Source organism: Zeugodacus cucurbitae, chromosome 6, assembly GCF_028554725.1.
Source record: "Zeugodacus cucurbitae isolate PBARC_wt_2022May chromosome 6, idZeuCucr1.2, whole genome shotgun sequence".
Taxonomy (NCBI): domain Eukaryota; kingdom Metazoa; phylum Arthropoda; class Insecta; order Diptera; family Tephritidae; genus Zeugodacus; species Zeugodacus cucurbitae.
Genome location: NC_071671.1, coordinates 11630001 through 11647113, shown reverse-complemented (window position 1 = coordinate 11647113; position 17113 = coordinate 11630001). Strand labels below are relative to the sequence as shown.

The 17113-nt window shown below is 32.5% G+C and overlaps 1 protein-coding gene across 1 annotated transcript in view; it reads right to left on the bottom strand.

The window, feature by feature from the left end:
- Window positions 1-359: 359 nt before the first annotated feature.
- LOC105210996 (basic-leucine zipper transcription factor A) overlaps window positions 360-17113 on the bottom strand; it is a 118958-nt gene continuing 102204 nt past the window's right edge. The window contains exons 2-3 of the mRNA XM_029039461.2: window positions 3450-3610; window positions 360-2044 (exon numbers count right to left, since the gene is read on the bottom strand). Coding sequence (XP_028895294.1) covers window positions 1985-2044; window positions 3450-3610 — 221 coding nt within the window. The 3' untranslated portion in view covers window positions 360-1984. The remainder of the gene's footprint in view (window positions 2045-3449; window positions 3611-17113) is intronic.

Here is a 17113-nt window from a genome sequence, read left to right as displayed (position 1 = left end):
GTTTTTTAATATAATTCTGAATTATGAAATTATTAATTTTTTTTAAACAATAATAAGAAAGAGTTATTGCGAAATATTTTTCAGTAATCTTAAAGGTAATAAGAGAAAATTTTGTAAGTATAAATACTGAGCTAAAATTTAAGTACTCCGAATATAATAATAATACTTCTTTTAACGGAATATTTTTCATTTTTTTTTCATATACTATCTATAACTAAACACAAATTTTGACGCGCATTTTCTGATAAAATAACCAGGACCATTAATATTACATAATATAATTGCGAATTTTTAGCAAGTTATGAATAGTAGAATAATTTAAAAAAAACTCATGAAATATTATTTTCAAAAACGATTTAAGGTTAAAGCATCAGTATCGCATAATTTTTTTTCGGAATAAAATTCTGTGTATTTCTAAATACTTGTGAATCAACTAAAATGCAATTTAGATTGCGAAACCTATTAAATAAGACTATTGACTATTAAACAAGACTCCGAATTTGTGAAAGCACCGACACATAGTTGCTGAAAATGTTTTAGTGTAAAACTGCTAATAGCACAAAGTTTTGTAGAAATAAATATGTTTCAACAGATATCATATTTGATATAGATGAACATGTTAAATTTTATGCAAATATACAAGCATTTTTTAAACAACCGAACATTTTCGGAGTCAGCAAAGTTATAAAATGTTTAAATAATTTTCAGTTTTATATAAGCAGCAGTATAGTTATGTACTCACACACTTGAAACACTTTAAAATAATAATTCGGAGTTTTTCGGAGTTACTCCGAATTGCGATTTTTTGGACAAATGAACAGCATGCACGCTTACCACCACTACAATTGACACAATTTCCGAAGCTCATGACTTTGGGGGTGGGTAAACATATTGTTTGCTATGCTAAAGCGTAACACCGTTCACACCCTGCCACCGTCGTATTCTTTGGTATTCGGTTATTTTATTATTAACTGTTGTATATTTAATTAACATTTGATATTAACACTCTTTATACAATCATTTAATTTAGTAATTACATAAATGTCGAAAATATTTTGCCACATCTCAGTTATTTAAATTTTTTTTTTTTATATTTTATGTTTATGGCTGTTGCTTTGAATAATTTCACTTTGTTTCAATATTAATAATAGTAGTGTTTGTTTTTTGCTTTGTTTATAATATTAATAATAGTATTATTTATAATAATTTTTTTAATAATCATAATAATTAATAATCGTTAAGTTATATTAATTTTTTTGCTTGAAGTAATAAGTAATCAAAAATTTTAATCATAATTCATATGTATAACATTAAGTATTCCTTACACCTTGCTTTTTTGCTAGTTGATTAAACATTTACTACATACATAAGTTTCATTATCTGGCATTCATTTTGGTTATTGCATACGCTCATTGAAATTCACATCTAATTTATGAGAATTTTTTTTCTTCTGCACCTTACATGCCATGCCACACAAGTTGCTAATAACAGTTAATTTCATCAGTTGTTATTATTATTTTTCTGTGTTTTTTGTTGTTTTTGTGTCCTATTTCTCTAGCATTTGTTTATTTTGACAATACTTTTACAGCTTTTTACAAACAATACTACTATTTCGCAATCTCACTCTCTCTAACGCGCTCGCTTTCTCTCTCTCTCTCTCATGGGCTATCATTGGCGACCCGCCGTTTAGGAGTTTGTGTTTATGTCTGTGTTGTGTGTGTGTCTCAGTGTCCATCCGTATGATTTTGCTTGAATGTTTAGTTATTTGACTTTCGGTTCTCTTATTCTTTCATTTCATGCTATCATCTTTCTTTTATGCGGTGGTGATGGTTGTTGTTTGTGTGTTGTGCATGCGGCTGCTAGCGGCCACACATCTATTTATGTTGCTTCGGGTGTAGTGTGTGGTTTTGTTCTGTTTGCATTTATGCATAGGAAGGCGAGTTTATGTTGTGTTAAATACGTGTGTGGTTTCTGTTGTTGTCGTTTAACGCCCTCGCGCCCAGCGCAGCAGCGCATCTGCCAAAACATCAAGGTGAGCTTTGACCTGAAAGAAAAAAACAAGTTTGTGCGTGATTAAATTCCAGAATTAGTAAAAATAATCGGTTCGAAATTTAATCCTAGGGACTTCGTATAAGTTTTAGAAACTCTGTCCCCAAGCTTATAATAACTTAAAAATATAAGGTTCTTAATACTGTTGAAAAATTTTATTACTTAGGTAGATAAAGTGGATGTCGTACGACGCACTTAGGCCTTTAGGAGGCCCATTTTGACTCCACCGGTACTAGCATCCCATCACACTAGCATGTCCTCTCTGAAGCATCGTGTGGTCTTGATAAAGTTGTTCAATTCAACAAGTTTTATAAATGTAACTTTCGAGGCAACGTCAAGAAAATCGTGAACGTTCATTGTCTTTCTTTTCCTGTGCATTTGTGGAGCCTTATTCCACATAGAATATGTCCTACTGTCCCCTTCTCTTTCCTTCTTGTCAGACAGTTACCTGTTAACACTCCTTCTAGAGGTCTTAAGTCGTTTATTTTAAATTTCAATTTTACATTCAGATCACAGAGGCTTGGATATGTCTATGACGTATTTGTCGATTAAATCTTTACAAGTAGTCAGAGGCATGTATATTCCCTCTTGATCAGAATTTCTTTGTAAGTTGGTACCTAGTCTGGTTAGTTCATCCGTTTCACAGTTTCCTGGAATGTTACTGTATCCTGGAATTATTTGCAAGTTTATCGTGAAATAGTCGGATAGTACCATTAATATCTCAAGGCATTCTTTCACCATCTTCGATGAGACTCTAAGAGACTTTAGCGATTTCAAGGTCGCCTGGCTTTCTATAAAAATTAATATAGTTCTTGTTTTTACCACGCTCTTTGTTAGAGAGAGTAGGCCTTCTTTGATTGCAGTAATCTTCGCTCGGAAGACAGACACTGCAGGGATCTGGAAGATGGAAGGCGATTGTGATGTCTTGTCTTTTCTGAAATGAAGTCAGCTACCACACGTCCCACTAGTTTGGATCCATTCGTATATATACTTATTCCTGTATTTTTTACCAACCCACCCCATACCCCACTATTTCTCTAGTAAAAAAAGCAATAGCGAAGAAAAAATTATGAAAACTTTCTCCACAAAATTTAACGGTTGTTTCTAGCCTTTAAAAATTTAAAAATAATCGAATGAGTTATAGAATTTTATAACAAAAAGATCAGAGTGATCGAATTGACCGCCGTCTGTTAGTTCATCAATTCGGCTGTCCGTGAGTCTGTCAAGGAAGACTTTATAACAGAAATATATGGAAATGGTGTTCCTGGCTCTGGTCAAAAAACCATCGAGATTACTCCACAACTATCTTTAGTCCATCTATTATACTTTTGTGAGGGTACGTATTTGCAGGGGAATTTTCATTTCTTTTTTTCTTTAAACTCCTACTTTAAATCACTTACCGTTTTGTAGAACATACACGATCTTCGATCTTCATCTTCACCTTCCGGACAATCGATGAAGCCATCGCATAGCACATGATCGTCTATGCAACGATATCGTCCCTGCACATCAGGTGTGGGACACGCGAAACGCTCCATGCCATCCATGGCGGTAGGGCATTCTAGAAAGAGGAAAAGATAATTTTTTGTAAAACTTTAGGGCGATTAAAGCTTAATTATAAAAGAGTGAATATGTAATAAACGTCAATGGTTTAGAGAGTTAATAAATCGATTACATTTAATCGATTTTTGTAACAGTGCAGTATTTAACATAATAATCACGAATTTATTTTAGCTGCTGTCAACCAACGAATTCTAGAATAAGATATAAGGTTACCCTCTGCCTGGTGCTTTCCAGCGGTAATGACATTCTAACGTCATAAAAGGTTTCCGTCAATAATTCACCACACAATAAACACGTAATAATTTCAAATTATAAGTTGTCAAATGCTTTAAAATAGTTTAAATGTGTTCACTGTCATTTAGGAAGAACGATAAAAGCGCGCTTAGAGACAGACCTGTTGCACGCACAACAATTGTTTCAATGCAGACAAGTACAACTCACGTGTACATATTTATATGAACATATACTTACTTACACTGCTGTGTAAAATTATCTATTGACATTTGTCACCGCAATTTGCGGTAATTTTACATTTGACGTCAGCACTTAATTGGCTTCGATTAATGGTGCGCCGTCATACCAGCGACCGGGGCAGGGTAGTTTGTCTATTTTTATGAAGTGTACACTTTGAAAGGAATTCGATTTCAAGCACCTGCGACTGACTGTGTGCAATAGACATGCGATCACGAAGTGGTTCGTGTTAAAGATCACATTCAGTTATGAAGTGTCAACGAAAGTTGGTTAAAGTGGGTGTAGACATAACTATATATTTTTGAATCTATATATACATTATTTGACTGAATGTACTGCTGCTCCTTCAAAAACCTTTTCACCACGTACTGGCTCTCTCAGCTGTTAGTGTTCCAAAAGTTCATAAACAATTATTTTCATTTAGTGTTTCACAAATTCACTTTTGCAGCGGCGCTTGAGATTACTCACATAGCGAATTTACTGCCTAACCTTGAGCTAAATGCGGTAAACGCGCACGTCCACTTGACCACACTTTAGAAGAATCTAGTGTCACAGAGAACACTACTAGCTCGTGGCATGAGCTACCCTGCAGATCTACATTTTTAGCCATGTCTGGCGCGCCTAGCACGAGTCACGCATACGCACGTCAACAGTTACCCGCTTGTGCATTTATCCAGACGTGTGTGTGCTTAGTACGTTGACGTAAGTCGGTACAGTCGTATACTCGTATATACAAATAGTTATGTCGAGTATGTGTAGCACGTTGTCCTTTATTTGGTAATTTGGGTGATTTGTAAAATAACATGAATTGTGTGTGTGGACGCCATTAAACACTCGGTGGCGTTGTAAAGGTAATCGAATTTGCTTTTTGTTTCGTATTTTTCGTGTTTTTTCTTACGCGAGTATGGGCAAGGTCAGCGGTCAAGTGGTGTTACACGGGGTTACTACACACCAAGCATGTTCTATAGGCTTTTTGAGACTGTAAATTTAGTGCTCATTATTTTTTGGGGATGTTATTTAAATAGATTGCTTTTGTGTTAATGCAGGTCAATTGCCTAAATAGTCGTTAGACTGTAATCGAAATTAGTTCATTGGACGCTAAATATAGCCAACAGTGTGTGGTATTTAAAGTATGTTGCGAGTAGTTGGATGAATTTAATTTTCATATATACAATATTTATGTAGGACTTTGATAAATAAACATATTATTATTGTTGTCAAGCCAGTAAAATCCAAATCTTGGATAACTATTGTTTTTTGTTCATATTTCGGTAGATTACACCTTTAAAAATAATATTAAAATTTCCAATCGATATCTCAAATAGTTTTTGAGTTATAGCAATTTAAAGAGCAGCCGATCGGTAGCAGTGAAAACGATCATTTTATCTTTAAATGCGTTTTTCTCGAAACAACATTTCCGAATTTGCTGCAGTGATTACTCAAAAACAAATGATCCGATCACTATCGATTTTTTTTACATGTTCTATATATAGTTATCCTTACAATGACCTATCATTTATTATCTGATCAAAAAATCGAATTTTGGCAGACCAAAACCGACCAAAATTTTGGGTAAAAATCGACTATTTTTTTTAAAACGCCGCAATATTGTCAATTTTTGATTATCGTAGATCATGGTACAAACAATATTATCTAGTTTAACGAGAATTTTTTTTTAGATTTCATTCACGGAGAAGGCCGGAATCACTGCAGCAGTGAAGGACCTTTTTTCGCACCGTTGGAGATCGACCATAACTTTAAAAATATTTAATTTTTTTCTTCAAAAATTTCACTGTATATTCTTGAAATAATTTTTTTTTTTTTCTTGAAATAATTGATAAAGTATTTTTTTTTAATAAAAATTCCCAAAAATCACCTATTTTTTAGGCCATCATACTAGGTGTGCCCCTTAATTACTATTCAATTACTTTTCAATTATAAATGTTTTAATTGTAATCATTGAGGTCGGATCATTACTATAATTACCTACTAGATTACACTGCATTATTCATTGGGATTATTAATGCTTTAATTGTAATCCGTATATTATATATAATATGGTAAAATTACCTTAGTGTAGTATAACATATTACAAGCTGCAGTGGATATATATGTAAGTTGAATAATTACGATTACGATTACATGTCCCTCTCTCTGAGAGCACTCATCAGCATATCGGTATAAGGGAGCTGTGGGACGGCATATCAAACTCCTTACGTACAGCTGCAACCGAAACCATTGGTTTTCGGAAAAGTCAAAAAAAACAGCTGGTATGATGAGGATTGTCGTCTCGCAGTGGAGAGAAAACAGACTGCCTACCTCGCAATGTTGCGATCGACCGCAACACGAGCGGGATGGGAAAGATACCGAGAGCTTAAGAGGGAAGCGAGACGCATTTGCAGACAAAAAAAGAAAGAGGCCGAAAGGCGTGAGTATGAAGAGCTTGACAAGCTGGCCGACAGGGGTAATGCTCGAAAATTTTACGAAAAGATCCGACGACTAACTGAAGGTTTCAAGACCGGAGCACACTCCTGTAGGACCCCCAGAGGTGATCTAGTTATTGATGACCAGAGTATACTGAGATTGTGGAGGGAACACTTCTCCAGCCTGCTGAATGGCAGTGAAAGTATAACACCAGGAGATGGCGTGGGATAAGCCTCCTCAACATCGCGTATAAGGTTTTGTCGAGCGTTTTGTGTGAAAGACTAAAGCCCACCGTCAACAAACTGATTGGACCTTATCAGTGTGGCTTTAGACCTGGAAAATCAACAACAGACCAGATATTCACCATGCGCCAAATTTTGGAGAAGACCCATGAAAATAGGATCGACACACACCATCTCTTTGTCGACTTTAAAGCTGCTTTCGACAGCACAAAAAGGAACTGCCTTTATGCCGCGATGTCTAAATTTGGTATCCCCACAAAACTAATACGGCTGTGTAAGCTGACGTTGAGCAACACCAAAAGCTCCGTCAGGATCGGTAAGGACCTCTCCGAGCCGTTCGATACCAGACGAGGTTTCAGACAAGGTGACTCACTATCGTGCGACTTCTTTAACTTGATGCTGGAGAAAATTATAAGAGCTCCAGAGCTAAATAGAGAAGGTACAATCTTCTACAAGAGTGTACAGCTACTGGCGTACGCCGATGATATCGATATCATTGGAAACAACACCCGCGCAGTTAGTTCTCCTTTCTCCAGACTGGATAAGGAAGCGAAGCGTATGGGTCTGGTGGTGAACGAGGACAAGACGAAATATCTCCTGTCGTCAAACAAACAGTCAGCGCATTCGCGTCTTTGCTCCCACGTCACTGTTAACAGTCATAACTTTGAAGTTGTAGATAATTTCGTCTACCTGGGAACCAGCATTAACAGCAATAACAATGTCAGCCTGGAAATCCAACGCAGAATCACTCTTGCCAACAGGTGCTACTATGGACTAAGTAGGCAATTGAAAAGTAAAGTCCTCTCTCGACGAACAAAAACCAAACTCTACAAGTCTCTCATCATTCCGGTCCTACTTTACGGTGCAGAAGCGTGGACGATGTCAACATCCGATGAGACGGCAGTAGGAGTTTTCGAGAGAAAGGTTTTGCGGAAGATTTATGGTCCCTTAAGAATTGGCAACGGCGAATACCGCAGACGATGGAACGATGAGCTGTATGTGTTATTCGACGACATAGACATAGTCCAGCGAATAAAAAAACAACGGCTACGCTGGCTAGGTCATGTTGTTCGAATGGATGAAAGTGCTCCAGCTCTGAAAGTATTCGATGCAGTACCCGCTGGTGGAAGCCGAGGAAGAGGGAGACCTCCACTCCGATGGAAGGACCAGGTGGAGGGGGACCTGGCTTCGCTTGGAATAACCAATTGGCGCCAAACTGTCAGAAGGAGGGATACGTGGCGCGCTGTTTTGGACTCGGCTATAACCGCGTAAGCGGTGTCTACGCCAGTCAAGAAGAAGAATATTACATGTCAATTACCAATGCTGTATTTATGATCATTGAATTATTCGTGATTGCCATTTTTGCCATTACTTTAACAAATGTAATTGAAATAGAAAGTAATGATTCCGAAATTTTAAATAGTATGATTACTCTAAAAGTAATCACAAAATAGCCAATGCGTTAACTTTGATTGAAATATATATATATTTAATATCATTCTTCGTATATTTAATATCATATCACCGTATATATTTAATATGTAATCATTAACTAATTACTTGATCAAAATACGATTAATTAATTAAAAAGTAATGAATGCTAATTGTAACAATTACCATTACTCTATCCGTTATTGAACGATTTTCAATACCTAAATTTATTTTATAGTTACCATTCCCATTAATTTCAATATAACAAAAGTAATGATTACAATTAGAATAATAGAAGGTTAAGTTGTAGTTCATTTTCATTCAAAATACATCCATTAAAATCTAAAAAAAGAAATTAAAAAAAAACACAAGAAAATATTGCACCTAGATGTGTGAGTATTTATACGCAATTTTTAAACAAAATTCGCTGATAAAATAAATTCAATCATAGTTAAAACAAATAAATTGGGAATAACATAAAAGCGGGAAATATATTTATGTCAATGTACATATGTATTTACCATAATACCATGCTTGAGCAAAACAAGTAAAACGCAGTGAGGATATGTAAAAAGTGGAAAAACTCGAAAACGCTGCACAAATAGAAATAAGTATAAAGCCAAAACTAGTAAACCGGCGGCGCCAACTTGTCCTACAAGTGATTTATGCTTATGTGTTTTCTAGACAGACATGCTGGGGGTGAGTGCGCCAGCCAAGTTGTGAGTGTATGTGCAAAGCTTTGACGTTTTTTTTTTTTTTTCAGGCGAATAGCGAAGCATTAGAAATGCTGAAGTAAAAGAGATGCATAATAAAACGAAGAGAGAATAAAATTAAAAAGAATAAAAATAAAAATAAAATAAAGCGAAATCTGAGTTTAAATAAGTCTAATGAGTTAACTTATATCGATAGAAAGGTGTACGGCAAGTAGAGATAATAGTGAAGAAAAATGAATGGATAATAGCGAAAGAGGAGAATGGATGATTGAAAAGTTAGTAAGTTAAAGTAGTAGTAGAGCTATTAGATAAGCGACTAAAATAGCGACTGTCTTATGTCAAGTCATAAATTAGAGAGTATATTAATGAAAAGATAGAGAAAGAGAGATATAAAAATTATCATGATAAGTGTTGACAAATAAATTCAATTTTATATATAAATTTAGCGAATTGGTAAGTTTATTAGATGCATTTTGAATAAAAAAATTTGTAGCGTGTTTTTAAGAAGTTTTAGCTAGTCTAAATACCATTTAGCTTGTCTTAATACGAAGATAAAATTTTTTTAAAACCATGATTAGCAGAATTTGCTACTAAAACATCCTTCGACTGCCTTAGTATAAGATTAAATTTTATTCTTTTTTATTTTTTTCATTATACGATTTAACTATTTGCATTTTATGCTTGCATGGATTTTATTCGCCAACAAAACTATTGGCGCCAATTACAAAAACAGCAATAACCATAATCTATGTGAACAAAACTACGTTAGTTTTATTATATACTCGCTGTGGAAGTTTCTATGCACTCCTACACAACATATTTTCACTAGCCAGCGGGAAAGCGCTGGTTTGGAGTTTCATGCTTTGTACTTTGGCATTTTATATAACGATAATTTTACCTGAGAGCATAAAGTAAAATAGCAAACAAGCTTCTTTTTTTATCAAATTTATGCTTATACAACGCTTTAAATTAAAAAAAAAATATAAAATAAATTATTATAAATTTTAAAATTTAGCGATAATTTCTTGAGTGATTCAAATTTCCTAGAATCACTCTACGATTTTTTATAAAACTTTTTACTAAATAATTTCTCCACATAATTTTCGAAAATCTAATTTTGATTGATATTCGCTTTCAATGTTTAATATGGCAACACTGTTTTTATAATATGGTTTCTGTTAAAGATAAATATATATAAAATACATTAAAAAAAAATTCGAAAAAAAATTTAAATATATAAATTTTCTTAAATATGGCAACACTGTTGTCAGAGCTTACTTTCCGATACCATTTTTTAGTATGAATATATTATACTAAAATGCTGTGTATACATTGATACATATGTATATACATGGTAGACTCTAAATTTTCCTCTCTACTTTATTTCACATTCGACATGCTCTCAATAGAAGTATTTGATTTCAATTCAAACCACTCACATACAAAATAGCAAATGCGTGCAGTAAAATTTCCGCACAAATGTGTAAACATGCAAGTTGAGTTGGAGCTCATCGATTGTGCAACTTACAACCATGTGGCAAAAAAAAAGCACGCAATGCAGAACTGGAGTACCGTATTTGTACAAAAAAGTGAAAAAATATATCAAATAAAATCAAAAAATAAAAAAAATTAAAAGAGTCACTTGCACAACGAAATCGCATCGCATTACGCACGCTTGCACGCATACACTTGCGTGTGCCGACGTGCACAACAGGCAAGCTAGTCGCCGCGCTATGTGGGACACATGCAATCTGAGCGTGGCAGGCTTTTAGGCGCACTTTTTCCAGCTACCACTTTATAGCGCGCATATTTATTTGCGTGTATTTACCCCATACGCCGCACTGATTGTGGGATAAACTCATTGCATTACTTATGTTGATTTTACAAATGCAAGATTTAACATTCAAATTGAACTTTAAGCCTTCGCTGTGTGTGCATACTATGTACGTGTTCAATAGATTGCGGAAGCCATGGCGTATGAGTAACCAAATGGTATATTGATGGTAAGGCGCTTTAGTGGCAGCAAATAGTCAAAAAGTTTGCGGAATATGAACTGAATAATGGGACTTGTGATGGGATTTGGAGTGAAGAATTTAATATTTAAGAAATTTGTTGAATTCAAAATTTTTGAAGGTTGAAAATCAAAAAAAAAAAAAAAACAAACCAATAATAACTTTATGTTAAAATATAAAAAAAATAAATGTTATGCTTTGAACTTTTTTTCATATTAGCATTTTATGTATTTTTGGGAGCACAAACTAAATATTTTTTAACTTATTATTTTCAAATAAAAAAAAAGTATTCTCAAAACATTTTAATTTTGTTTTTTAAAAATTTATTTTTCGTAATTTCTTTTTTTTTATTAATAAGTGATTTAATTCTATATGAAATTATAATAACAAGTGTTTTCTAAAAACAATACTTTTATATTATTAAAAAAATATTTTTGTTAAATCCGATGAAATCACAAAAATATATTTTTGCAATTTTCTTTTAGAACTTATTAAATTTATTTAATTGAAAGTAGTTAATAGTAAAATTAATCTTCACTCTAAATTAATTTTCTTAAAAAAAAAAATAATTTTTTGTATTAATATTGATTAATAATTAATTAATAATAAAGATATGTAAAAATTATTTATTTTTTATTATGTGGTTGCTATTCTATTAAAACTGTGCTTTTACTATTCTTTAAAAAAAAACATTTCATTGAAAAAAAATTTGTAATTTTATATGAAACAAAATTTCAATATTAAAATTATATAAAATTTAAAAAATACAAATAATAATTAAAAAAAAAAAATGAATTATTTATTGGAAATGGATTTTAATTTTTTTCGTAATTTTGAATTTTGGAACTATTTCAAAATTTATTATTTTTATAATTGAAATGAAATCTTTCCTCATGCATTTTTTTTTTGATAAAAATATATCTTTTCACTAATAAAAAAAAATATATCAAAAACATAGCAACTTTAAATATTTTGACCGAACTCAAATTAATCTAAGATAATTGGATTTGACCCAACTTAATTTAGTTTTACTAGTCTCACAGTGTAACAGCTTTAGAATACAAAATAATCCTGGGTCTGATAGAAGCTTTTTTTTTCAAAAATATCGATTTTTTAAGACCAAATAACTGTTGATTTTTCCAGAAATCTGGAAGAGAATTTCCTGAGGCCGCCATTTTGGTAATTTTTAAAAAAAGACTTCGATCATGAATCGCCAAGCACTTATGATTGTCACCATAATTGTCGCGTTCTGGCTCAATTATATTTTATTTTTTCATTATATATTATTTTTCAAATCTTCGTTACTTGAAGTCAAAACATTGTTTAATAATAGTTTTGTAAAATAACATAATAATAGCAAAAAAAACTACCAAAAATTCTCTTTTTTTTGTGTCTCTGACTACCCCTAACCGCTTAATCTAAGCTAATTGGATTTGACCCAACTTAATTTAGTTTATACTAGTCTCGATTTCTGCTAGCCTTTAACCTACTTTATTATGATTAATTCTAAGCAAAGTCCGTTTGCCGCATATACTCGCAAATGTATATACATAGGTAAACTTATATGCTTTATATAATCACTATAAATTATCTCTGAATACTTTTGCCAGAGCAAATGTGTTATCTCAAGGAATAACTTAATTTAAGCATTGAATAAATGTCATCAAACTTCTACGCAAGCGAAGAAGAAGTTGTACACAACAACAATATACACACATACATATGCATGCATGTTAGTACATAATTATTATGTTGAATTTATTATTTTTTGCTACAACATGTCACAGTCATTTCAATTTTTGGCAACAGCAAGTCGTAAAGTAACACACGCGTACACAAACACACCAACAATCACACATGCACACACACACACCAATATACAAGCCTTTGTCAAATGTTGTTTGCGTGGGCAGCGCAACTTTACTAGCTACTATTTTCTTGGCGAAAACTTTTTTACTGCGTTTTTATTGTTGTTGTTGTTGTTGTTGTTGTTGTTGTTGTCATCGTTGACTGCAATTGCATGAGTTCGCTGCCAACGAGTACAGTTGTGTCAAAGTTACTACATAAACTGCGCTCATTGCGCTGGCAGCGCAACCTACCGAGTGGTAGTGGCGCTGAAAGATTGCTGCTTAGCAACAATTCGTGGCGTTGGATAGTTGCTGCTGTTGTGAACGGTTGCTGCGTTTGTGTAACATGCTGCAAGAATTATTGCAAGTGTTGTAAGATAAATTTTGTTGTTGCTGCTGTTGTTGCTGTTGCTGTTAGAGTCGTAATTGTGCAAGCTGACAACCGGCCAGCAACAATACGTTGTTATTATTGTTGTTGTTCTTGTTGTCTGAGTTGTAGCAATAGCATGACCAGCACACATCCATACTTATATATATTTACTTATGCAAGTGCTGTGAGTCCGTTGACTGCAACTACCTCACTGCTATAAATATATATACATAAAATACATATAATATTTGTATCTCTGTATGGGTGTAGCAACAACATGTGTGTACAATTGCGACATTTGGCAAACGATATGTACATTTATTGCACAGTTAATATGTGTATATACGTGCTCTGTTGTGACCTCCCACACAATTGCTGCAGCCAGTAACGCCAAATCTGTTTTTTTATTAATTACATATGGATTTATGACCAAATTTAGTAATAAATATGCACGAGATAAACATTTTTGGAAAATATACAGTTATATGTAGTTGTGCTGCTGCACTGATCACATTTGGATATAGTAAATAGTCTTTATTATGCTATACACTTCGAGAGTAATTTGTTTGTAGGTAATTGTTCGAGGAGTTTTTTAAAAAAAAAAAAAAAAAAATTTTATTTTCATGTATTTTTCACATAATCGGTGCATTTGAAGATTAAATGTTAAGAAAATTACCACAACAATTTTTTTATAGTGCCACTTAAAGGGTTTAGGTGGGTTTTAAAATTTCAAAATTAAAAAAAACTGTTTGGACTTATGAAGCAGTGCAATAAGTTTAAAATATTATTCAAGAATATCAAATCAATCCGAATAATATTCTTAGAGATATCAATATAATATAATATATCTTAGATATATATGGAGGTTCTGCCCACAGGCCAGGTCAGTATGAATCAAAAACTTTAAACGCGTTTATCTCAAAACTCATTTTTTCAGTTTGATGGAAATGATTTTTCTAAAAGTTATGAAGCGATTTTGTTCAAATTTTACACACATCTTTCAAAAAACATTATTTAGTTAATGAACATTGAATCAATTACAACTATTTTTTTCGATCCATCGAATCGAATTTGTTTAAATATGAATCTTTGATATGCTCATTTGTTTAAATAAAATATATTATTAAAAGCTTATTTTTAGCCTCTGAAATCCTAACCCCTTAAGTTATAAAAGTCCTTGTTGACTTTAACAATAGTGAGAGAAATGTAAAGAAATATTGTTACTTTTGTCGAAAATATATATATTTGTTTAAATAAGCTGATATTATTGATATATACTTATTTAAGTAGCCACAGTTTAAAATTTCCTTGGACAAGAATTAATTTTCTCAATCTTTTTGAGCATAAATATTTTTTGGTTCAACCATACCAAAAGCCATAAAAAATTTGAAGTTTGTGAAACGATGAAATAATAACTTTCTTGTTGTTAAAATATAAAAATATTAAATATAAACTTAGCATTTTTGCCAACGCCTTTTTTCGACACTACACCTTTGACATTTAGTGAAGTATTATTTATTATTGCTATTACCCGTAGAAGAGGCAATTTATGTTCAGATTTGATAATCATTCATTTAGTCACCTAATTTTCTTTAAAATGTTGCCTAAAAGTTAGACAATAAATAAGTATTTGTATATTACAAACTAAAGGCTTCGATTTAATCTTTATTTTCAACCAGATATAAATTCGACAAGGAGGCAGTAGTTGCAATATGTCTCTCTCTACTTCATTATGACAGTATATTTGACATAACTATACCAATAGTTTGTGCGATACTCTTCAAAACACTCTCCAAGGTTTTCAACATTTTGTGTCTGAGATCTGCTGATTTCTAAATATTATCAACATTTTTAAAAATTTATTGATTATTTATTAAATATTAAATAAATATTATATTATTCTAAGATATGAAAAATATCCATTTTGAAGTTGGAATTTTAATAAAAAATTCCATACAAATACAAATGTTACAGATTGACTTTATTTTCTTAGTTGTTTTAATGTTGTCTAATATTTTCATGGAATTCGGGAGAATCTATATTTACGAAAAATATATTTTGTTAATATTATTTTTAAAGTGATCTTGAGGATACACCCGGACAAGGAAATTTAACTCATATTTCGATTAAACTAAACAAAAAACAAGTAAGGAAGGGCTAAGTTCGGGTGTAACCGAACATTTTATACTCTCGCAATTTATTTATTTAACTTTATTTATATTATATAATACACAATTTGACCCACATATTCGTCATATATATTGTAAAGTCCATTGAAAGTTGGAAACCATAATATTAGGTTAGAAGCACCGAGGTCCTCGTGTTCGATATATGGGGCCTTAAAAACCTAAGGTCCGATTTCGGCGATTTTTAGAATGGGGCTGCCACACTATTAACATAGTATTTGTGCAAAGTTCTGCACCGATATCTTCACTAGTGCTTACTTTATATATTGTAAAGTAAACGATTCAGATCGTCTTCAAAGTTCTGGTATATAGGTAGTAGGCGTGGTTGTGAAGCGATTTGGCCTATTTTCACAACATATCATTGGGATGTAAGGAAACTATTACAAACCAAGTTTCAGTGAAATCGGTCGAGTAGCTCCTGAAATATGGTTTTTGACCCATAAGTGGGCGACGCCACGCCCATTTTCCATTTTGTAAAAAAATCTGAGTGCAGCTTTCACCTGCCATTTCTTATGTGAAATTTAGTGTTTCTGACGTTTTTCGTTAGTGAGTTAACCCACTTTTAGTAATTTTCAACCTTACTTTTGTATGGGAGGTGGGCGTGGTTATTATCCGATATCTTTCATTTTTGGACAGTATTAGAAAGTGGCTAAAAAAAACGACTGCAGAAAGTTTGGTTTATATAGATCTATTGGTTTGCGAGATATGTACAAAAAACTTAGTATGGGGCGGGGCCCCGCCCACTTCCCCAAAAAAATTACATCCATATATGCCCCTTCATAGTGCGATCCTTCATATCAAATTTTATTTCCATAGCTTTTTTTTGGCTTAGTTATGGCACTTTATGTGTTTTCGGTTTTCGCCATCTTGTGGGCGTGGCAGTGGTCCGATTTTGCTCATTTTCGAAAGCAACCTTCCTATGGTGCCAAGAAATAAGTGTACCAAGTTCATTCAGATATCTTAATTTTTACTCAAGTTACAGCTTGCACAGACGGACGGACGGACAGACAGACATTCGGATTTGAACTCCACTCTTCACCCTGATCACTTTGGTATATATAACCCTATATCTAACTCGTTTAGTTTTGGGTGTTACAAACAACCGTTATGTGAAAAAAACTATAATACTCTCTTTAGCAACTTTTGTTGCGAGAGTATAAAAATAAGCATTCTCCGAGATCTCTTTAGAATTGAAATATCTCTCAAATCCTATATATTATATAGACAGATGATACGTTAGTGATTAATTCATAGTTTTTCTTATGAGACATCGAGAAAATTGAGGCAAATGGCAACAAGTTGGATTGTTTTATAACGTTTGCCACTATACTGTTTGACACCCACAAATTTGTTTTTTTTTTCACTAGTTAGTACATTTTAATACTAAGTGTTTGGATTTACTTTGATAAAACAAATTATTCATCAGTTTGATTATGAATGTTTTTATATGTTATATCATGGAAATCACACATAATGAGCAAATCTATAGCGGAGATGAGTATAAGGTGCTATCGTAAAGTCTTTGTTAAATAAAACTCAACAACTAATACCAAGTAAATAGTCCGTTTCTTCTTATAGTTATTTATAGAAAAAAATATTCCAAAATTTTTTTTTTTTAATTTTTTATTTAATTTTCCTAATTTAAATTTAATTTCCAATAAAAATTTGTATAACCCATAGTACAAAAAATGATAAAAAATTATTCCTTCTATAAAACAATTATTAGATTATACTTAAATTCATAAAAGAAATCCCATTCAAGGCACATATTAAATTAGAATATTTTCCAAACCGCAATTCAAAAT